Here is a 24,576-nt window from a genome sequence, read left to right as displayed (position 1 = left end):
CCTTAACTGCCAAGCCGTCACTGCCTCCCATTTGACCAATAGTAGCAGCTTGTTAAATAATTAGTCATAGAAATGATTCTCTTTAGATAGTAACAACTCATAAGCTCATAAATTTATGAGGGAAAATTGGTCTTGATTAAGCCATATCAGTATTCAGTACATAGAGATGGGGAATTAAGTATTGGACGTGTCACCATTTTTTTCAGTAAATATATTTCCAATGAGGCCATTCACATGAAATTTTCACCAGACATCAGTATTAACTCAAGAAATCTGGAAATATAAAGAATTCACAACATTAAAGTCCATAAATGAAGTTATGTGTAATGAAGAGGAATGACACGGGGAAAAAAGTATTGAACACGTTAACTGAAATGTATTTAATACTTAGTGGAGAGGGCTTTGTTTGTAATGACGGCTTCAAGACACTTCCTGTAGGAAGAAATTAATGGGCCGCAGTATTCAGGTGTGATTTTGGCCCGTTCTTCTAAACATATTGTCTTTAAATCTTGTTCAATTGGATTCAAATCAGGTGATTGACTGGGCCATTCTAACACCTTAATTTTTTTCTCTGAAACTGAATGAGAGTTTCCTTTGCTGTATGATTTGGATGGTTGTCCTGCTGGAAGCTCCACCCACATCTCATATTCATCATCCTGGTGGATGGCAGCAGATTCTTCTCAAGAATCTCCTGGTAAAAGGCTCCATTCATCGTTCCTTCAATTATATGAAGTGTGTCAGTACCATGTGATGAAAAACAGCCCCACACCATGATGCTAAACTTGGTACCAAACTTCACTGTTGGTATTGTGTTTTTAGGGTGATGTGCAGTGCCATTTCTTCTCCAAACATGGTGTGTAGTATGACACACACACACACCTGCAAACATCAACATCTGTGATTATGTACAGAGTGCCTTGTCCAGCTCTCTGTCTGCAATGTCTCTGAACTCAGCACTTGGTGGACATGAGTGGAGATGGAGAAGTGGTGGCTTAGTGGTGAAAGGTCAGGAGTTCAAGTCCCAGCACTGCCAAGCTACCACTACCTTGGACAAGGCCCTTAACCCTTAACTGCTCAGGTGTATGAATGAGATAAATGTAAGTCACTCGGAACAAGGGCATCTGCCAAAGTGGAGAAGTGTCATCTTTGACATTTGTGAAACTCTGTGACATTTTGTCCTCTCAGGAAGCGTCTTGAAGCTGTCATTACTAACAAAGGCTTCTCCACTAAGTATTAAATAAATTTCAGTTAACATGTTCAATACTTTTTTCCCCGTGTCATTCCACTTCATTACACATAACTTCATTTATGGTTTTTAATGTTGTGAATTCTTTATATTTCCACATTTCTTGAGTTAACACTGATGTCTGGTGAAAATTTCATGTGAATAGCCTCATTGGAAATATATTTACTGAAAAAAATGGTGACGCGTTCAATACTTAATTCCTTCACTGTAATATTAAACGTTTATTTAGTGCAAATCTGTCCTTTCTCACAATGTTTGAGTGCTTTAAAAATTCACTCACAGATTTCCAACATTGTTTCTCCCCTTTTTCATCAGTACACTCACTGCACTTCGGGTGCATATGAGAGAATGTGATACAGCATTTATTCTGATTGGTCACAGTGGACAAATGGTTAGTGGTGCTTTGTTTTGTGCAGGGGTTGTGCAGATTTTTATGCAGTTGCACACAAATACTGTAGAATCGAAAGTAACACTGTTCTTGAATTGAATTGCACTGAGTTTTAAGATTGCAATTTTAATATGATTTCGTTTTTTTGCGTAAATTAGTGCTTCCTAGTTTCAGAATGAAATATGGAGCTTTTTTGGCACTCCCTGCTTTAAACGCATTTATTACGTGGGTTTCAGCTTATCCCGAGATCTTACTCCATGTGTGTGTGTGTGTGTGTGTGTGTGTGTGTGTGTGTGTGTGTGTGTGTGGGTGGGTGCTGGGGGTTTGTTTCTAATAAAACCCATAGACAAAAGGTGAAGTCTTGCCAGCTGAGGTGTTATGACACTTTCTCCTGATTGATGTCCTCTAGATTCCAGAGTTTAATATGATCCCATGTACTGTTTATCACTTTCATATCCATACTGTCTTATGATCCCAGAACGTGTGTGTGTGAGAGATAGAGAGATAGAGAGAGGTCAAGAAATATAGTAGAGTGCGAGTGATAGCACTATGACTACTTGCCCTTAAATGGAATCATATCTCATGCAAAATTGATCAGAAACTAAATGAGAGACATTTTGTTGAATTCATTGCAAATAAATTCATATAAAGAGCTTCTTTTCTCACTCACCATCCATCCATACATCCATTTTCTATACCGCTTATCCTATACAGGGTCGTGGGAGAGCCTGGAGCCTATTCCAGGCAGGGGACACCCTGGACAGAGTGCCAACTCATCACAGGGCACAATCACACACACTCACACACTACGGACAATTTGGAAATGCCAATCAGTCTCTTTCGACTCGGGGAGAAAACTGGAGTACTGTGAGGAAATCCCCAAAGCACAGGGACAATATGAAAGCTCCGTGCACACAGGGCGGAGACGGGATTTGAACCCCCACTACTGGAGGATCTCATATTAATGAGAAATTGAGCACAGACGTAGTGGTGTCAGCACTCAGATTTCCAGAATGCAGTGTAGCTTGCGCTGAGTTATGGCAGAGATTCATCTTGGCTAGGTAGCGATCTATATTTACATTTATGGCAGATGAGGAGGTGAGAGAGCTGGAAAGACTGAAGGACGTAACCTCCTCAGTGTTCTTTAGATGTAAATAAAGTAAGGGCTAAATCCCACTGGGATAACTTAGTCAAACAGCATTGTGGGTAATGTCGGAAATCCTTAAGTGTTACACTGTTTTCAGCACATTTTCATGTGGCATGGCATTTGGCAGATGCCCTTGTCCAGATTGACTTACATTTATCTCATTCATACAACTGAGCAGTTAAGGGTTAAGGGCCTTGCCCAAAGGCCCAATAGTGGTAGCTTGGCAGTGCTGGGGCTTGAACTCCTGACCTTTCACCACTGAGCCACCACTTCTCCATCTCCACTCATGTCCACCAAGTGCTGAGTTCAGAGACATTGCAGACAGAGAGCTGGACAAGGCACTCTGTACATAATCACAGATGTTGATGTTTGCATGTGTGTGTGTGTGACAGAGAGAGAGACAGAGAGAAAGAGAAACTAGTCTTTGTTCCTGGCTGTTTATTTAATGATGCTCATGAGGTGGGCTATTGTGTGTGTGTGTTAGTGTGTGTGTGTTAGGTTGTGAGTCAGTTCATTTGCATGGTGTTGCTATATAAATGAAACAATGACGTAGAGCTACAAAATACAGATTGGAATTAACATTGGGAAGTAGCGCTGATAACCAGTAACAGAAATACTACAGCATGCTCCACATTCATCTTCTTGATTCATTTGTGAGCGAACGTTCACTTTGCACTGGGCTTGCACTCCAGGCTGGTTCTTTTGCCCTTTACTGCCTCCATCCCTCCATCCTCCAGTTGACACTGGGTACATGAGAGGCAGCGTGACGGCACATCCACACTGCCGGTTAGAAAACTACTGCTGCCTTATTTGCATGGCAGATGCAGGCTTTCTCTCTTTGCTTCTCTGGAGAAGGAGAGTATGGGTTTGAATAATTCATTTATGATGCTCTCTCTCTCTCTACTCTCTCTCTCTCTCTCTCTCTCACACACACACACACACACCAAATCAAAGCTATTTGTGTTTTATCTCTCCATTTGCCCAATATTGAGTGCTGCTTGTTCTACATGGCTGAATCAGGGTGCTGACACTTCATCAGGGATTACGCACGGTTCAATTTTCATGAGTGAATTTCAAGACAAAGATTTTAGATTCAGTCTGGAAATGAATTTAGGGGGAACAAAAGTGTCATGCACGCATTCATGCAAAATTCCACATGCTTGCTTAATAGAATGAATCCTTCCTGTGTACCGTCATAGAGCTATTACATTTTTATTTCAAATATTCTGATTAGCATAGACTTGCTAATTGATATATGAGTTGATTATTTACCGAATAAGATTTTTCTTACTTTGTTGCGTACTAGACAGCTGAGTGTGGTTGAGATCTGGTGCAGAAGTGTTGAACCTCAGTAGTCCTCTCATGCTGCCTAATATCAATGAGAGTACATGGAAATATCGCGAATTAAGGCAGCGTGTTATCGGCGGACGTTTACATTATAAGATCATGAATCTCAATCTCGCATTTCTTACATTATTAGATCTCTGAGTATTGACAAAAGGTGTGTCTCAATCAGCTCCCTAGTTCCCTAGATCGGGAATCAGTAAATCGTGTACACGAGTTCGGGCACTGGTAAGGACCCTGGATCACTACGCATTGGGACACTGATGCCTCAATGTCTAGTGACATGACTAAGTACTCGCGTTGTAAAACTTCACCACTGGCGTTTATCACCAACAGGCAGGACCGATATCTTTCCGACATTCACATGTCATGTAAATTTGTTAGCTTAATCACATGCGTTTCTGTCATGGTACTTCGAGCAGGCTATCTAGTAGATCTGAAATGAATGAAACACTTAAAAGTCGTTAGACTCAAACAAACCGTATATAGAACATCAAATGAAGATAAAACATCGCTAATGTAAGAAATCATCGATAGCAAGCTACTCACATTTGTAGACGAAGTCAGCTAAGCGTCCTTCATTTCTTTTTAGCGCTGACAGGCTTCAGAAAGTATGACGTCATTTCCAGCACTGACGCTCCCTGATTTTTGCGATGCATTGCGGGATTTTTTAAGCAGCGAACATTATAATGCACTGTCTGGAAGGATTTTGCGATCGAAACAGCCCTTAAAATGGCCGACTCCCTGATCAGTGCACTGACTACTGAACTAGGGAGCTGGTTGAGACGCACCCAAATACTCAATTCTATAGTTAGCGCTTCTCTGCTAGGCTCTGTTGCCAAAATATCAGGTGATGGCAGTGTCCTGCGTTCATTTTGTATCCTGTGTTCATGTGAAATTGTGGTCAAACATCACATGCGGGAAATATGTCAGTGAATGTGTCGTATTTTCTGATCCAGTGTCACAACACGGGATCAGCTCAGATACTGATACTCAGTATTACAGCAGTATATACGTAGTATGTGAAGTATAGCCAGATTGGCTGCGATGTTATATTTATGTATCTATCTATCTATCTATCTATCTAATTATTAAAAACTCCTATAAATACAGATAACAGGATGTATTTACAGTACCTTTATTTTTAAACAGTCAGATATGTTCATACATAAACCTGTGCTGCGATCATAATGTAGTTATAACGTGGGCACAATTAAAGTATTCTTTCTTCTCTGTTTTTTTTTTTTCTGTTCAGAAATCCTTCTCCTTGGTGATCGAGGCCTTTGACCATGACAATGAAACGTCAGAGCCAGGTAAAATATGATTTTTAAGATTTGTAGGTGTGCGTGTGTGTGTGTGTGTGTGAGGGAGAACGATAGAGATAAACAAATGCTGTGCTTGCATGTTGCAGCATACATTATGTATCAGTGAGTATACTGAATAAATACAATACAACAAAATACAAATGGAGAGGGAACGTGAACAGAAAGACATATCTGGGGGAGAGAGAGAGAGAGACAGAGATAGAGAGACAGAGAGAGAGAGTACATCAGTACATCAAGGCCACTCTTTGAGACTGTTTCATTTCCTGTGCTGCTTTTGATTGTTTTTTTGTTCCTGTATAATTAAAGTAAAGCTCCATGACAGAAACAACACTGCTGTATTCTAAATACACACATACACACAAAAACTTAAACAGATTCACTCACTCTCTTGCACATTCTCACACACACGCACGCACACACACACGCACGCACACACGGTCTCTCTCACACACACACACGGTCTCTCTCTCTCTCACACACACACACATGCAAAATACTTCATAAATATATAAATAATGCACACACACCACACGGCAAAAATGTCCAGTTGTTATTTTGTTATAATAAATAAAGCACGAAACAATTACACAAATATGCAGACAGACACACACATACACACAAACACACACTGGTTGGAGACACACACACTAGATTCAGACACACACACTGGTGTATGCATTCTTGTCGTCCTTTTTTTTTCTTCTATTGGCCGCCGGCTCTCTGGTTCTGTGCCCTCTTTTGCTCTGTGTGTAATGACTGCTGATGAGAGAAAATGACAGGATGGGAACCAAACTGCACTGCACTGCACTGCACACACGCACACACACGCACACACACACGCACACACTCAAACAATAATAGACATACATACTTTCAAACACACTCACCCCCCCATTACACACCACACACACACACACACACACACACACACACTCACATTCAAACAGTAATAGACATACATACTTTCAAACACACTCACCCCCCCATTACACACCACACACTCTCTCTCTCTCTCTCACACACACACACACACAATTTTTATCACTCTCTCGCTTTCTCTCTATTCATAATTCCACGTGTTCTATTTTTCTCTCTCTCTGCATGTTTCTCCTCTTTCCTAATCCCTCATTCCCATTATCTTGGAAGTCATTCTCGTCTGTTCTATCCCTCGCGCTTACACCCTCCAGGTGGTACAGAAAGTCTGCCTCCATATGTGAGGCTTATATATGAAGTGAGTTTAGCCTCAGCGTTTGCCTCAGACTCTGATTTCCCCAGTCAGATCGGGATTATAACACTGCTGCGTGTCTGACTCGTCTACAGGCTTGCTTCGCCTTGGCCCATTACGTCCTTGAAAACTTTTGTGTGTGTGTAACTGAGACAGCGTATGAAGGAAGAGCTCTTTATCCACCGTGACTTTGACTCGCTCTTTAATTCACTGCCAGTTCCATTGTCCGTCCATGAACACGTGGACACCCGATAATGAAAAATCATTACATTTTACACTCGGTTAAACCTGATAACTGCGTCTCTTTCATCACGTCTTTCACGAATCTTTAACAGATCCCTGATTAAAAGAAGTGTAGCCAATATTTTGATGATCAGACGATCATTCTAGAATAACGCCAATGCTTTGTTGCTGGAGGATAAAAGCATCCGTGAGCGTTTAAAGAATTACTCCACAGTTTTTAATCGAATCTTTAATCGTCTACTATCCTCTGTAGCATGTGGCATTTGCGTGTACTCGAAAAAGTGTCTACTCAAAGCTTACTTATATCCAAAGTCGTATATTGAATCAGTAAATAAAGTAAACGATCGCTTTCAAAGAAATTTTCAGTCATGTTTTTTTTTTTTTTCCTAAACAAAAATAAACGTAAGCACTAAGCGCTCGTCTCACACTGTCGTGTATTGCACTTTATGTAGTCCTGCGTAATGTCCGGTGTTACACCATGGACCCAAAGGAACATCATTTCGTCCTAGTGTATACAAGCTGTATGGAGGAATGACAATAAAACCTCACTTAACATGACTTGACATGACATTTGTGCAATCCCAGCGAACAAACACCACAAAATCTGTAAGATTACAAAAATAACATTTCTGCAACGTTCTAAGAAACCCAAAAGAACCCATGTCCATTTTTATCTCCTCATCGTCTCCCTCCACTGGCTTCCCGTAGATCAAATTCAAGGCCTTGATGCTCACGTACAAGACCTTGTCTGGAACAGCACCCTCCTACCTCAACTCTCTCCTGAAGGCTTATGTTCCCTCACGCAATCTACGATCAAAATGTTATCCGCTTGATATATCGCTTCGCTTTTATTTCCTCATTTGTAAGTCGCTTTGGATAAAAGAGTCTGCTAAATGAATAAATGTAAATGATGTAAGCGTCGTTTTCGTAGACGGCGTTCCCGGTTAGATATTAAGCTAGCGTTATAGAAACATTAGCATACATGTTTCAGCAAAGTCGTAGGAACGTCCAGAAACATTATGCAGACGTTCCCAGAGCACCGTCACACCTGACGTTTTGAATGCTCTCAGAAAACGCTCTGCTAACGTTACACTGTAACGTTGGGCTCTGTCCTCTCCTTTTATTTATTTATTTATTTATTTATTTATTTATTTAAAAATAATTGTTACTTAGTGTTCTCAATGTAACTAAAGGTAATTCGTTCGCCCGATCGCTCATGGACACCACAAACCCGTCACGAGCGTGCAAGTAACTGGAAAAACGGTTTACTTATCTAATAACGCTCCAGTGTTTCTCTTACATCTGTCCTTGAATCGTTACCGTTCGATTGAAGTTTGGAATTAGCATAATTTATTCGTTTATTCATCTACATCTACATCTTCTTCTTCTGCATATTTTAAATGTTTCTCGACCGAATCGAACTGATTTTAGACTTCGATTATAAGCGAGTTTGGAGTAAACAGGTTTTCTATTCTTTCCTGGGTACAGGGAAACGTGTCTCGTCTTGTCCTTGCACAGATGCAGTAAAAGCGATTAGGGTTAAAAATAACACCGGAGTGTTGCTTAGAACGGTGTGTGTACTGTATGTGTGTGTGTGTAAATGGATCGATGTAACCGTCTTCCTTCTGAGGCTTCGTAGAAACGCAGCCTTCCTCGTTTTTAACATTGTCTCATTGATCCAGTGACATCTTTGTCTCGGCCTCGGCAGGAACTCGGCATGTGCGGAGCAATCTCTGACATTCTCTTGAACTTTTTCAAGGACAAGTGCAGCACGGTAATAAGTAGAAAACAGGGACACAGTGTTACCACTTGACCCTTCTGATTACCGGCTCAGCGCTGAAGAAGATTCACACAGACTCATGCAGAGAGCGTGTTGCGATGCAGCACTTGTCATTTGGAACGATGCGTGACGATGAATCCGAGAGCCCTAACAGTATGCTAAAGAGGACCAAGCCTTACTGTCCAGCGCAACATAACCCCAGTGTTGGGATAGTTAACCACTTCTCTGCTCGGATATGCATAATGGATGGCACAGGAAATCACTGATGAGTGATAAATAATCTGGTAAACAAACTAACCAAATATTTTAATAATAACAAAGAATAATTCATCCGACATGCTGAATCATGGCTGACCCTGCGCTCTGACCCCAGCTTCCTGACATGCTGGGGTATGCGAAGTAAACATTTTCGCCATGCTGTAATGTACACGTGATTAATAAAGACTCATTAGCATATTATTATATGGATTGTCATGCTTACATGGTGTCAGATTTCTCTTTAAATACATGATATATGAACCTCTACAGTTGCTTTGCAAGAAGCCCATCAAAAAGAAGTACCCAAAGTTCCCAAAGTACCCCAAGTTCAAACTTATTCAGCTTCTTTATTGTGATTGGGGTTGTTGTTTATATAACTATATAACAATGACCATTTCCATTAATAATCATTAATAACCATTTAAAAACTGTTTCTAGATCTGTTGTCTAGACTTGGTATAATAACAATTATTCATTTATTCACTAAACATTAGGCATTCATTAAATTATTATAGATGTACTAAATAACACACATACTGTTGTAACAGTGCTGCACCGAGACTATTGCACTTTTATTGCACTTTTATTCCAGCTATCATATATATATATATATATATATATATATATATATATATATATATATATATATATATATATATATATGTGTGTGTATATATATACAGACAATTAAAAAAAAATTCAAATCTTTTAAGTGTGTTATTATGGTTCTGGTCCACAATGAGCTGCCAGAACAGCTTCAAAATATTAATAATCCATATTATAATATACTTATAATGTAATAAAGTACTCCTGTAAAAAATATATATATATATATATATATATATATATATATATATATATATATATATATATATATATATATATATATATATATATATATATATATATATGGTGTGCTGTGAAATCTGGTATCTAACAAAATTTGATTTATAATAATGATCATATTGTTAATGTATACTGTATGTGAGTGCACTCTTTGAGATTAGTAATCATTTTGATGTACAGTGGTCTCCACTAATATTGGCACCCTTGGTAAATATGAACAAAGAAGGCTGTGAATAAATTGCCTTTAATGTTGAACCTTTTTACCTTTTGTTAAATGGAGGATGATTTGAGTGACCAAAAAATCTCCTAGGATCACAGCTGGAGAATCACAGGTGTTAGTTGTGTCTTGGGGTCAGAAAGTCTCCAAAACTTGTTTTTTTTTGGTTTTTGGTGCTTTTAATTTTGTTTTCCTTTGTTTTGTATTTTTTTTGTTCTGTTTTTCTTCTTCTCGATGAGGTGTTTGGGAGAGGGAAGGGAGGAGAGAAGAGAAAAGGTAGATGAATCACATGAAAATGGATCACATGTAAATGAATCACATGAATAGGAATCGCATGAGAATGGGTCGCATGGAGATGAGTCACATGTAGATGAATCACATGTAAATTAATCATATGAAAATTAATAAATGTTCCCTAGTGCAACCTAAAAAAAAAAGAAGAAAGTCTCCAAAACTAGAATCCGAAGTCACCTACATCACCACAAGTTATTTGGAAGGATTTCAAGAAAAAAGCCTCTACTCTCATCCAAAAAACAAACTCAAGCGTCTTCAGATTGCCAGACGCTACTGGAACTTCAAATGGGATCGGGTTCTATGGTCAGATGAAACCAAAGTAGAGATTTTTGGCAATAAACACCAGAGGTGGTTTTGGTGCACACAGAGAGGTAGCCATATGGAAAAGTACCTCATACCCACAGTTAAATATGGAGGTGGATCTTTAATGTTTTGGGGCTGTTTTTCAGCCAGAGGACCTGGACATGTTGTTAGGATACATGGCATCATGGACTCTATCAAATATCAACAGATATTAAATGAAAACTTGACTGCCTCTGCCAGAAAGCTTAAAATGGGCCGTGGTTGGACCTTCCAGCAGGACAATGATCCAAAACATCCATCAAAATCAACACAAAAATGGTTTACTGACAACAAAATCAAGGTCCTGCCATGGCCATCCCAGTCCCCTGACCTGAACCCCATAGAAAACCTGTGGGGTGAACTGAAGAGGAGAGTCCACCAGCCTGGACCTCAAAATTTGAAGGATGTGGAGAGATTCTGTATGGAGGTACGGTCTCAGATCCCTCGCCATGTATTCTCCAACCTCATCAGGCATTATATGAAAAGACTCAGAGCTGTTATCTTGGCAAAGGGAGGTAGCACAACGTATTGACTAGAAGGGTACCAATAATTGTTGCACACCGATATTTAAGAAAGATTTTATTTTGGATAAACCTGTGTTGCGTTTGCAATAGCTTGATATCCATAAGAGCAGATCATTTCTGTGAATTTTTTTGAACAAAAGATCAAATGGTTCACCAATAAAGACAATTTGTCACAGCCTTTTTTGCTCATATTTACCAAGAACTGCACATAATAGTGGAGCGCGCTGTACATGCACCTAATCGATATTTTTTAATGTACTTAATAGGTGCGCCTAATAAACTGGAAACTCCGCATAATTTTGAATGTTTAAGTGAAGCATTAGCATAAGTGCCATCGGCCCGCAGTTATCACAAGGGAGTTATATTCCCTCCAGTCCATTAAAAGTCTGCGTTTGGCAGCATCGACGTTTAGAGACGTGTTTAAATGGGCAATAGCACTAATTACCCTCACTGAGCTCATGCAGAATAATGTAACTGCGAGCCATGGATTTGCAGTAGTAAAGAAAAAAATCATTGTGTGTGTGTGTGTGTGTGTGTGTGTGTGTGTGTGTGGACATAATGTGACCTCCTAGGTGTGACTAGAGCCATTGTAATCTGACTGTGATACTTTGTCTTATCTGTGTGTGTAGTTGATGTTAATATGATGTGTCAGTGGTTCCGTCAGATAACGTATCAGTGTTTGCACACCTTGATCCTGTTTTCATTTCTTGAGTTTTTTAAACCCCAGTGATCTTTCTTTGTCTATTCTCTCTCACCATTTTTTCCCCCTCATCGGCTGTATCCACAACACACACAAAGAGCGATTATGTATGTTTGCCTGTTGGATATTCTATCTTACCTTATTCTTTTTTTCCATGGCAAGTGGTAAAGACTGAGTTAATGAGTTTTCTTCCAAATTTTGAATTAGGCTTCAGTCGCCCTCAGTATTTAAACGCGGTCTTTACCGTTGATCTTTTCTTACCAATCATCAATATCACCGCTCGAGCTGACAGTGTAATACTGGTATACAAGCAGATATTGTACGTATTTCATATTCTAAAATCTTATAACATTTATTATAACATTTTTAACAGTTAAAAAATCAGACTGAACATATCTGATTACATGTTGTGAAGTTTCGAATCTGTACAACTGTAAAATGTTTACAGATTATTATTCTTTATTTATTTTAATTCAGTGTTGTTGTTTTTTTAACGCAACACTGCTGTTTTGCTGGTAATTTCTTAACAAAACTACTGTATATATCATGAGGCATCTCATGTATTGCTTAAATGTCTTTAAGTATCATGATGTGATATTTCTGTCCTATCGCCCAGCCCTATCATTCATTAACTTTAATTATTTGTTCAGTAACTACAGTAGAAATATTATGGAAAAAATATGGAGTTACTACCTTTAGAAATGTAGGCTATGGCTAGACTCAGCAAAACTGGGAGTCTGAATAGTAAAAGATATCTACCAATATCTATCCTTGCTAAGTATATGGTAAAATTTACAACATTAATATCATACATTTTTTAAGGCGGTGTTAATACAGGCAGAGTTTTGACAATCAAGCATTAAATCATATCATATTATTACATACTGTATCATAAATAACGCAACAACCTATGGGGAAAAATTCTACTTGAAACAGATGTACAAATATAGGAAAAACTTTACTAAAAACTTTACTCTTTACTTAGAAATCTCTTTACTCTTTACTTCATCAGTAACTCATGAACAGTTCGAATAAAAATTCTCTCACCCCAGTAGGTCAGGAGCAGCTGATAGAGCGGATGTCGTTGTCCTCTATGCTGAACCCGGGAGAGCAGTGGCAGCCGCACAAGCACCACGGCCGTCATTTTACTCTAGAGTACTGGCTGCGTTTCCGCTGCGACACCAACTATTACGGGCCGCTATGCAACAAGTTCTGCCGTGGCCGCGATGACTTCTTTGGCCACTTCGACTGCGATATGGCGGGCAGTAAAGTCTGCAAAGACGGCTGGACAGGACCACAGTGTTCACTGGGTGAGCTGATCTTTTGTGCCCTTATGCTGGGTCACCATTTTTATTTATTTATTTTTATTTTTTTTGTGAAAGCAGACTGCACCTTAGCATTGATGAAAGGATCGAGTGAGGCTTGTGAAAGGAGGAGGAATTTGAGAGTTTAGAGAATTAGAGAATTTCTACTCTAGGCTTTAGTTGTGGTCTTTTATGATTTCATATCTCTAAAGGTCTCAGGGTATCTGAAGAGAAATAGCTAATGGCCGTAACAGACAGCTTTTGGTATCTCAAGATCTATAATGCGATTATAGCGAGGAGTTGTTGGTCTAATTTCGAACAAAAAACTATGTTTATTACCGAATATGCATCAGTCATACAGTAAAAGCTACCCGAAGCCAAATCAGTCTAGTGCCGATTCTGTTTAATTGAATAAAGTGTCTAGATTGAATTTAACATAACATTGTTCATTATAACTAATAGTATAACCTGAGTGAAAAACTCATTCTTTCAGAATTCCTTTGCTTTAATGTTTGCACATGAGCTGGCATCGACACCAAAAGTTTGTGTTAAACTTGATTATCCATGTTAGATCAAATCCATGGGAGAGTCTTCTGAACATGTGCTTCAATGGACTCTGACCTTTTGTACAAAGGAATTAACATGAGCAATATCACAAATTTGTTTACGTTTAAATAGTGACCTAGAAATAACAAAATATTTGAATATTGAATATTCATGATATTAATCTCGATTTCAACTTTTTTTATTTCTAGTTTTAGATGAAACAAAATCCCAGATGTTGTTGCAGAGTTCGGGGTGTAGCATTGTCTGAATTTACTTTATACCTTAATATACGTTATTACCCATAGTGAGCAGTTAATCACTGGATTGTATAACTGATGCACATTACAATTGCACTAAGTACAGCAACGCATCATAATTCCTTCCATAGCGGTCGACTTCATTGTTAGTAACGCATTTATTACAGGAAATCCCTTTTTGTGGTTTTGGTCTGCTGGGTATTTTGTTCTAATTGTTTAGGTATTGTTTATTTTATGTGAATTATTATTATTTTTAGTAGAACTCACTAGTAAGTGTTGTCTGGTGTCTCCCTGACTGCTGCCCTGTATAGTGCTCCATAGAGAACAGTCTATAGAGTAAATATGACACGAGTGAGTTGCACAGCCCAAGCCTTAAAAGGGAATAACTACAGAAAGCAATTACATAAGCAAATGACTTCACCCTAATCACCTCTTTCTCACATTAACATCACTTCCTGACTTTGATGCCATGGGAAGAGGCAACATTCGCACCACATCCTTAGGCAGCTGTATACTGACATTTAAAAAAATAATGATAATGAGTCGCATATACATTACAGCACAGTGAAATTCATTTTATTTTTTTTTGCATATCCAAGCATGTTAGGAAGTTGGGATCAGAGTGCAGGGTCAGTCATGATACAGCACCCCTGAATGGAGCAGAGAGAGTTAAGGACCTTGCTCAAGAGCCCAACAGTGGCGGATTGGCAGTGCTGGGGCTTGAACCCCCAACCTTCCGATCAGGAACCCATAACCTTAACCAACGATCTTGAAGCATGTTGCCATGGCATATATTGGAAACATTGATGTTTCAGTAATCAACATTGACATCAAAACAGTGAATGGTGTTCAATCCTGTTGGCTGACGAACATAATGAAGAAGATGATGGTGATGATGGTTCACTTTGCTGTTTTAGCACTGTTTGACATTGGTGTGCTATTGGCACTACACTGTTTATGGTGTTACTAACCTTAGCTCTGTGTGTGTGGGTGTCATTGCAGCGGTGTGTAAGCAGGGATGTAACATAGCCCGTGCTTCCTGCACTCTTCCAGGAGAATGCGAGTGAGTAATGCAACCCTACACTGAAAGATGAATCATTGTTTACTCCATCCTGATTTTTAGTTTACTCTTTCGATCTCTCTCACACACACGCATCCGTCATGCTCGTCCACCCTTATCTTCTTAGGTGTAATTATGGCTGGAAGGGTGATCTGTGTGACAAGTGTGAGACGTTTCCAGGCTGTGACCATGGCACCTGCGTGGATCCCTGGCAGTGTGTGTGTGACACCAACTGGGGCGGTCTGCTCTGTGACAAAGGTAAGATGAGAAAGAAGCATGTACTGTATATGTGTGTGTGTGCTGAATATAGTGCTGCACATGAATATATGAATATATGCATTGTGTATAAAGTTTGCTTTCTCCCATGATCGGATAAGCTCGTCCCAGTGGACAGCTCCCTTAACAACAGCACAGGCTTTCTCACAACATTTCAGAAAAGTCCACTTCATTCTGTCTGTGCAGTGCAGAGCAATAGCCAAGGCATTTTTCAGTCATTAGATCCCTGTTGGCTAGGGCAAAACCCACATGTGGGGCTTCACGGCTTTGAGAGCCTGTAAGCTGATAGCCTTGGGTAAACACAATGTGAGATGGGTGCTGCTTTATAAATGGAGAATGAAACTGTTCCTCCATAACTGTGGAGTGTGTGTGTGTGTGTGAAGGGATATTTTATGTACACACACAAACCAACATAAGCAGCCAGGGCTAAGTAGAGATTATAAAAGAGCAAAAGAATTGCCACAGTGATTCTTCTGAGGTGTTGAAGTGAAAAACCTCAGTCACAGAAATCCTCTCTGACCTGATTTTGGGTCGGTGTGGGGCAATGATTTTTTTGTTTGTTGGTTTATTTCGACCAATTCTGCTTTTGTATGAACCTTAGGAACTACTTTGTACCATATGCAATGCAATTCTCAGTCCTGCTAACCTGCTATGAGTTATCTTTTTTCCCCATTGAAAACAGAAGATGGTCCAATCGACATATGCATTTGGAGTGATTGACATTTGCACACATTTTTAACTCTCTGATATTAACTCACCCACCCTGGAAGCCCCACCAGTACAGAAACTGGAGTGCACGTACTGTATGTGATGATGATGATGATGAGTCGTTATTGGTCACATATACATTACAGCATGGTAGGAAGTTGGGGTCAGAGCGCAGGGTCAGTCATGATACAGCGCCCCTGAAGCAGAGAGGGTTAAGGGCCTTGCTCAAGAGCCCAACAGTGGCGGATAGGCAGTGCTGCAGCTTGAACCCCCGACCTTACGATCAGTAACCCTTAACCATCAAGCCACCACTGCCCCAGGGGTTTTACATAACTACCAGGCTTTTCTGGGATAAAAAGCTGCCGCTCATCTGTTTTAGTTAAAATGTAGTCACTTGAATGGTTTATATGCGCACTTATTAATATAAATTAATATTTAAAAAAATAACATCTTAGAGTATTTAACATCTTTTTCCTAGAATATGTAAAGGTTTTACATGTAAACTTTTCTAAAGTAAAACCCTGTATATACACGTATGTCAAATATGTATAGGATTATATCAAAATGTACTGCGTTTTTACCCCTTAACATTTTTTTTCTGTTTGTCAGTTTCATTTTTGGCTTGAATACTTGAAGTGAGCCTTTGTCGCACACTTACATAACTGCCAATTTGTTCGCTTGTTAATTCGAAAGCATCTTTGGCAAATCTATGTGCAACATTGTTGTGGGTTTGCGTAGACTATTACATAATTCACTTTCTATTCTTTCAGGTTGAAAAGTTATATAATCTTTATATAAGGACAGATATTGTACGAGTGTGTTTGATTGAGAAATCTTGTTGTCAAGTTCTCTTGGGTGTTTTCTGTTTTATTATTATTTTAGTTAATAAAGCATTTCAGATTCTTGTCTTTCTTATATTGCTTTTACCCCCCCCCCCCCCTCCACCTCCTCTCTCTGTCTCTCTCTCTCTCTCACACACACTCTCTCTCTCTCAGATCTGAATTACTGTGGAACCCACCAGCCCTGTAAAAATGGTGGTACTTGCATCAACACAGAACCGAATGAGTATCAGTGTGTGTGTCAAGATGGATTTCGTGGTCGTGATTGCAGCATTGGTGGGTGGAATGACAAACCTTCTTTCATCTAGGAAGCTTTATTCAGTTCGCGGCACCATAATGTGGCACTAATTAATCCAGTAACACTACAAACTTTGCTAGATTAGTTATATTTAATGTTGGTTCTAAATCAAAAAAAATTATATTATGAGCCGGATTACAACCCTACCATGTTATGAGTTTTTATTTGGGCTGTATTGATCTGGTTGACATCAATTTCTCTCTCTGTCACTTCCTGTTTACGTATCCTTCCTGTTTATTGTATCATCTGCGTAGCTGTGTTATTACACTGTCGTTTGGTTGGTCAGTCTTGCTTTTGTTCCAGTATCAAGTCTGTAAGTTGTCCGAGCTCTTCTGATTTTCTTTTTCTTTCACTATATTTTCTTTCCCATTGAAAATTGATTGAGACCTCAGGTCTATAATGCTCCTAGTATGAGCTTAATGCTCCTAGTAGGGCCGCCCTTGAGAGAAGAGAGATTCTTAAGATCCACATTAAACATACAAAACAGACTAAGGGTACCCTGACGAGATTAGGGTACTGGGACCTACCCTTGGAGCCAGACCTGGGAGTTGTTTCTGCAGGCGAATGCTTGGTGACTGGGCCACCTATGTAACCTGGTCAAGTCCAAACTGGTGATTTGGAGTCATTTTATGGGCTTACCACTAGCAAGATGAAAGGTCGGAGTCGGGTGCAATGCCAGTCAGGCAGCAGGTATGGACAGTGATGGACTAAATGGATTATTGTTTGATATGGAAAGGTATAGCGTAGATACTGTATCATCAGTCTTGCACCCATACACAGTATGGGCCCCAGTACCAAACTTCTCGATTGGGTGTGTTCTCTGTCCTACTCTGGAGTTCCCACAGGAGTTCCCACAGTACCCCTTGTGTAACAGGAACAGTTGAGAACGTAAGTTTATTATTAGTAAGAGAGGATGTAAGCCAGGCAAGTTCAGCGATGAAAATGCTACTGAAAAAGACGATAAAGAAGAATGACTTCTAGAAATCTAACAGAATAAGTATTGAGTCTAAGCTCTAACAGAATAAACAAAGTCAGACCACCGTTCACATCTAGGATCGCGTGAATTCTTTCCATTCTTCCTGTATGTGTAAATGCTGTCGGGGGGGGGGGGGGGGGGGGGGGGGGGTGTTGTACTCTGCATGTCAAAGGACATTCTGTGAGGTCAGGATTTGCTTCCTTAATTACTTATTCTGGTTGAAGTCTTATCTAATCAGTTAAATTAGGAGTTTTCAGGGCATGTCCAGAATAAGCACCGTGCCAGTGGAACAACTGACTATTTAAGACAAAGCACGGAAAGATAGGATTGTACATGCTGTGACTAATAGATAGGATCCTGACACAAAATGTGTTTTAGATAAGATTATAAGGCTTGTGAAATGAAACAAACAATATCTTAAAAATATCTTGCTTCTGAGCTACTGCATTTAGAAGCAGAGCCAAAACAGACAAAACAGTGACAGTTCTGTATAAGATCTCTCTCTTTCTCGCTCTCTCTCTCTCAGTGGAGCATGCATGTCTCACTTCTCCATGTGTGAATGGAGCAACATGTAAAGAAGACCAGACAGGCTTCAGTTGTGCATGTGCAGATGGCTGGACTGGACCCACCTGTGCACTTGGTACAAACACATGCATGCACACACTCACATAGGTACATAAATATATATGCAAACACACACGTGCACCTGCATGTACTGTCATCAGTGCTAATCAGCAGCTTCCATGTCTGACTGCACCAAAATAACACTGATTCATTTGGAAGACAATCAACACACAATGCAAGAACGGATGTGTTAACAAATTGCATTTAAAATACTCTGTGTGTGTGTGTGTGTGTGTGTGTGTGTGTGTGTGTGTGTGTGTGTGTGTGTGTGTGTGTGTGTGTGTGTGTGCATTAAGCATTTGGTGACTGACCAAATACTAAAACAGCTCCTCACCAGCTTCAGTTAATCCAAACACAGTTACAAGTAGACTTCCTTCTTCCTTCCTTTTTGGCTTCCTCAATTAAAATAAAAAATAAAATAAAAAACCCAATCAACTGTGATGGTGGTGTGCTGCAACAAATTGAGCTAACATTAGAATCTCACAGTAGATTTTCACATTCATATGTTGAACTGTGTTATTGTGAATCTCACTGTGAAAGAAAAGTCTGGTTTGTGCAAAAACAGGCAGTATTTTATTCGTGAGAGTTTAAGTTGGATTAAATGATTATATACCAACAGTTGAATTGATGTATTGTATATGAATTGAATTGTATATAGTACAGGAGGGCACGGTGGCGTAGTGGTTTTCCTCGCACCTCCGGGGTTGGGGGTTCAAATCCCACCTCCGCCCTGGTGTCCTACATGTTTTCCCCGTGCTTCAGTGGTTTCCTCCGGGTACTCCGGTTTCCTCCACCAGTCCAAAGACATGCGCTGTACATTTACATTTATTCATTTAGCAGACGCTTTTATCCAAAGCGACTTACTAATGAGAAAATACAAGCAAAGCGATATATCAAGCAGAGAACAATACAAGTAGTGCTACCGTAAAAGATCCGGGTCCAGGGTGTCCCAGAAAAGATCCCTCGGATAGGCTCCAGGCTCCCACACGTCCCTGTGTAGGGTAAGCGGTACAGAAAATGGATGGATGTATGTATCCAGTACATTTATGTGTAAACATACTGTTTTCATTTAGCTTATTCATTTCATTTAGAGGAATATTAAATAGTCACCAAACACTTTAGTTCCATGTGCACACAAGAAAACACTAGACACTACTTGCACATTTTAGGGATGATTACTTGTGATTTCAATATTGAGTAAAATCATCTTAGTCATTATAGTGCAGCTCCCGTAGTGTTTTAGATGACATAAGTACCTTAATACATTACTATCACTGATTCATCATCTACAGAAACTGCTTTCTCATGGTCAGGGTCATGGTGGTTCCAGAGTTTATCCGAGGAACAGTGGGCTTGAGGTTGGAAAACATCTTAATGGGATGCCAGTCCATTGCAGGGCACCATACACACACACATTCACACACTCATTCAAACCTAGGGGCAATTTAGCTTAGCAAATACACCTATCAGCATGTTTTAGGGAAGTGGGAGGAAACCGGAGCACCTGGAGGAAACCCAAGAATATCTCACATGAGCACAGAGAGTAACCTGAGCTCAGGATCAAAGTGGAGCTGTGAGGCGGAAACACTACCCTCAGCTCCACCGTGCTGCCCTGGCCAACTCTGCTAAGCCTTTCCCAATAGGATTGCATTGAATTAATAACCACCACCCACACTTTTACTCAAATACACAAGTACATCTGCTGTGAAACTCTAATCTCACATATCTCACCATGGACAAGATGCTGTCCAATGAAAACTATAATTATCACTCAATCCTTATCATAGGATTGAGCCAGTATTATTTACATCCTTCTCTCTCTCTCTCTCTCTCTCTCTCTCTCTCTCTCTCTCTCTCTCTCGCTGTTGGACTCGGTGTGTTTGATTTATCACTATTTGCTCTGAATCTACAGACTCTGTTAAAACAGGCCTCAGGAACATCCAAGGGCACCGAATCTAAAAGCATTAGTTTTGCATGCTATAACTTTACCTGTAGCTTTCACACGCACGCACACGCGCACACGCACATACACAAAGAGAGAGAGAGAGAGAGAGAGAGAGAGAGAGAGAGAATGAAAAAACAGTTTTCCTTACGGGGACCAGCCCAAATGTCCCACAAGGTCAAAACTGTCCTAAACTTGTAGGGATATTGAGTTCCCACCAAGAAATAAAAATATGCCCCAACCACCTCCCTGTCTCCCTCTTTCCCAACACACACACACACGCTCTCTCTCTCTCTCTCTCACACACACACACACACGGTCTCATTGATACATTTACAGGCACGCAGTTTCCTCACACCACTCATGCATGTAATAAGCCTGCATTCAGGTGTTTCATGTGTAGGGGTCTCACACACACACAAACATACACACACTTATATTCAAACAAATTCACAGGCTTGAACGTTATCATCAGCATATATTAATATCATTATCACTTGGAAGGACGATTCGGTTAACTGACTGCGATCTGACTTGGTTAAATGGGGCAGTTATGAGCGAGTTCATAAACCAGCTTTTTGCATATGATGCTTAGATATTGAGGTTTGGTTTCCTAATTTGATTTTTTTATTTACTGGCTGATGTAGCTGTACTGCATTGTGACTCCCATCCATGCGGCCATGGGGCCACATGCCTTGAGACTGCCCAGGGCTTCCAGTGTCTCTGCCCACCAGGCTGGACTGGCAAGACTTGCCGGATAGGTAAAACACAACACAAACGCACACATTAACATAGCCGTACGTATCCTCAACTGGTTGTCCGCTCTCTATAATTAGCCATACCTGCCTGTACATGTCTGTTCCGCCCCTTTCTTACCACTCTGTGCTCTCCTCTACCTGCTTGTTCTTGTCTAAGCCTGTTCATACCCGTCCTCAACTGTTCTTACCTGTCCCCACGTGTTCCTCGCCGTACCTACCTCAGTCGCAATCCACATGAAAGAAGCACCAGAGACAGTCCTGCACTCTGTTACCAAACCAAATATCCCGCATCTATTGAGCTGTAAAATAAACACAGAACATATGACACATGTGTGTGAAAATGCTCATTATTTCCTGGTAATATTATCTGACATGTGCTCGTGATATTGAAACACTGTTGTCCATGTAGACCATAATGTTAACTCAAATTGAAATACAATTCTATTAGGCTAAGTAAAATTCATTTAAATAAAAGGGGAGACAAGAAGAAGAAAAAATAAATGATAGTGACCAGTAGCAGTGATCTTCCAATCTGTTATATATGGCCCAAAGGCTATGTCTTTTTGCTGTTGTTGTTTTCATATAAGAGAAATGTACTTCATTTAATATTGTTATTAAACTATTATCAATCATTAATATGCATTGTTTTGGAATAAATTTATGTGTATATATATATATATATATATATATATATATATATATATATATATATATATATATATATATAGAGAGAGAGAGAGAGAGAGAGAGAGAGAGAGAGAGAGAGAGAGAGAGATACATATAGATAGATGGATAGATAGATATGTATAGAGATATATAGTTATAGATATATGATATGAATTTTATTAACATCTAATCTAACATATACTAAATAAGATCTACAGACATAGTATATTCATATATGCATAAACTAGCCAAATGAAACTCTATATGTCTGTCTGTCTGTTTCTCTGTATGCCTGTTTATCTAACATTGTACAGGGCTCTATTAATCAGCCATATATTAACTAAAAGTCTCTGCAGGATGGTTTTTCCCACGACACCAGTGTTTCTCTGCCAGCTCTCTCCATGAAGGATTCTGATCCAGTTTGAGTTAATAGCTCTTTATATTAACCTGGATCAGACTAATTCATTGCTCAGTGTGCAAACTGTTTAATTATTAAAGCGGGAGGAATCACAGTGTTTGGATAGATCAGACTCCGTGGCAAACCAAAGCACATTCACTCATGAAAGAATCTCTTTCACACTCGGTTGGTCCAACGTTCTCGTTCCCTGGAGTGTATCGCACACTTAGATGCAGTCGTGTGTCAAAGTGACACCTCATAACACCCCCTACAGCATCAACACTTTGAGAGTAATTTGTCTTCAGCTGGAGGAGCAACCTTCGATGATATTTATCTTCTCGAAATTGTTCTCAATAGTTTGTGAAACTCACACGTAAACTTTGCGTGTCTAATAATAAGTCACTTGTCCTTGTACAACCTGCTAACAGGAACGGTGGTTCAAGCTCATGTTTATATTTATCTATAACCTGCTTTCTCTTTCTGTTCCCTCTCAGACTTGAACGAATGCGAGACAGGCATCTGTGTCAATGCTCGCTCATGCCGAAACTTGATTGGAGGATATCTGTGTGACTGCCTTCCTGGATGGGTGGGGCCAAACTGTGACACGAGTGAGTATAGGTTATATACACTGTAATATGCAGCTTTAATGGCCACCTATATAACAGTTCACTTCTTAAATCTGATTGGTAAGAAGGTGTTGATTCATTTTCTCTGACAATAGTGCATTCTGTAAGGCCAGTCACTGTAAGGTTTATATTAATGCACTTGTTCTAATACAATATTGTTCCTATTGTAACACTCCATCCACTCCACATAATCTAAGCCTAATAGTAAATGACTGACTTCTTATTATTGTTAACATGTTATTTAACAAATGTTGGTTTACAAAGTGTTAAATACTGTTTTCAATGTTATTATATGATATATTTAATACCGATATAAAATGTCGTTAAAGCGATCATTAAAGCAATGCCGTTTTTAAACCGCTGCATCCCCTTGTAATAAAGTAATAAAGAAATTCATCAGCTAAGATCTTAGCACCACTGTGTGTCCGTGTCTCTGTACACTATTGTCTATTGATTGTGTTAAATATCATTAACTCAACAGGGAACAGCAGCTGCCAGGGCTTGTGTCTGAACGGAGGGCGCTGTGAGGTACACTCAATGAAAATAAACACACCGTTTCTGAGTGCTTTTCTGTTCTATGTGCTCACCACACTAGAGGAACCATTAAGTGTAAAATTTGTTAATATTTCTATAGCTTCATAAACCAGGACATAAAGCAGTTTCATGGTAGAAGTACGTATATAACAAAACAGTTCCATTTTATTGACTATGCCGCACTGTCTTTGATATAAAACATATTTTAGTAAGCGCTTCTTAGCTAAACAGAGGTTATTTAAGTGGTGTGTACGTTTGGTCATGTTGTGTTGACCAGTCAGGAACATCTAGTATTGCAAGCTCCACCTCAATAGTTCCTGGACCTACTCTGGAACAGGAACTAAATAAATAAAAGGAACTACAGTCCATAAACTAAAATCACAGTGGATTCTTCAATAGGACGTACATTTAAAGTTCCTCACACTCACAGAAATAAAGCTCAAATCTAGTGTCCTAAAGGATTCCTCAGCTTATTCCTCTGGTTGAATCCTTAAAGCTTCTATGTAGAACTATAAAAGAGTGTTTACCTATCAAACTAAACGATCAACTCAATCAGGGTTTTTTTTTTGTTTTTTTTTTTGCGTACATGGATCTCCTTGTCTGTACCTCACAAGCGTTATTCTTTGAACTACAGGACTCACATTGTGTGTGTTTGTCGGGTTTCGTTGGTAAACAATGCCAGACAGTAGTGGGAATGTGTGACAGCACCCCCTGTCTGCACGGAGGACAGTGTGAAGAACATAAGGATGAACCGAGGATAGTCTGCAATTGTCCACCGGGATATACTGGAACTTATTGTGAGGTATGTACCTGGTGTGTGTAATCTGTCTCATCTTTTATTACAGTTTTTAAAAAAATAGTTTTATAGTGTTTTGTTTCATTTTGT

General features: G+C 39.6%; 1 protein-coding gene across 3 annotated transcripts in view; it reads left to right on the top strand.

Moving 5' to 3' along the window:
* LOC108264789 (protein jagged-1b) overlaps positions 1-24,576 on the top strand; it is a 59,251-nt gene that overhangs the window by 33,034 nt on the left and 1,641 nt on the right. For 2 of the 3 annotated variants that reach the window (XM_017466656.3, XM_053678134.1), the window contains 10 exons: positions 5,381-5,438; positions 12,932-13,189; positions 14,989-15,049; positions 15,174-15,304; positions 17,026-17,145; positions 18,670-18,783; positions 21,357-21,470; positions 23,025-23,138; positions 23,638-23,684; positions 24,325-24,492. In XM_017466656.3, coding sequence (XP_017322145.3) covers positions 5,381-5,438; positions 12,932-13,189; positions 14,989-15,049; positions 15,174-15,304; positions 17,026-17,145; positions 18,670-18,783; positions 21,357-21,470; positions 23,025-23,138; positions 23,638-23,684; positions 24,325-24,492 — 1,185 coding nt within the window. The remainder of the gene's footprint in view (positions 1-5,380; positions 5,439-12,931; positions 13,190-14,988; positions 15,050-15,173; positions 15,305-17,025; positions 17,146-18,669; positions 18,784-21,356; positions 21,471-23,024; positions 23,139-23,637; positions 23,685-24,324; positions 24,493-24,576) is intronic. The other variant, XM_053678133.1, reaches the window with a different exon arrangement.

This window comes from Ictalurus punctatus, chromosome 4 (genome assembly GCF_001660625.3).
Source record: "Ictalurus punctatus breed USDA103 chromosome 4, Coco_2.0, whole genome shotgun sequence".
Classification (NCBI taxonomy): Eukaryota; Metazoa; Chordata; class Actinopteri; order Siluriformes; family Ictaluridae; genus Ictalurus; species Ictalurus punctatus.
This window is presented reverse-complemented; position numbering and strand designations above follow the sequence as displayed.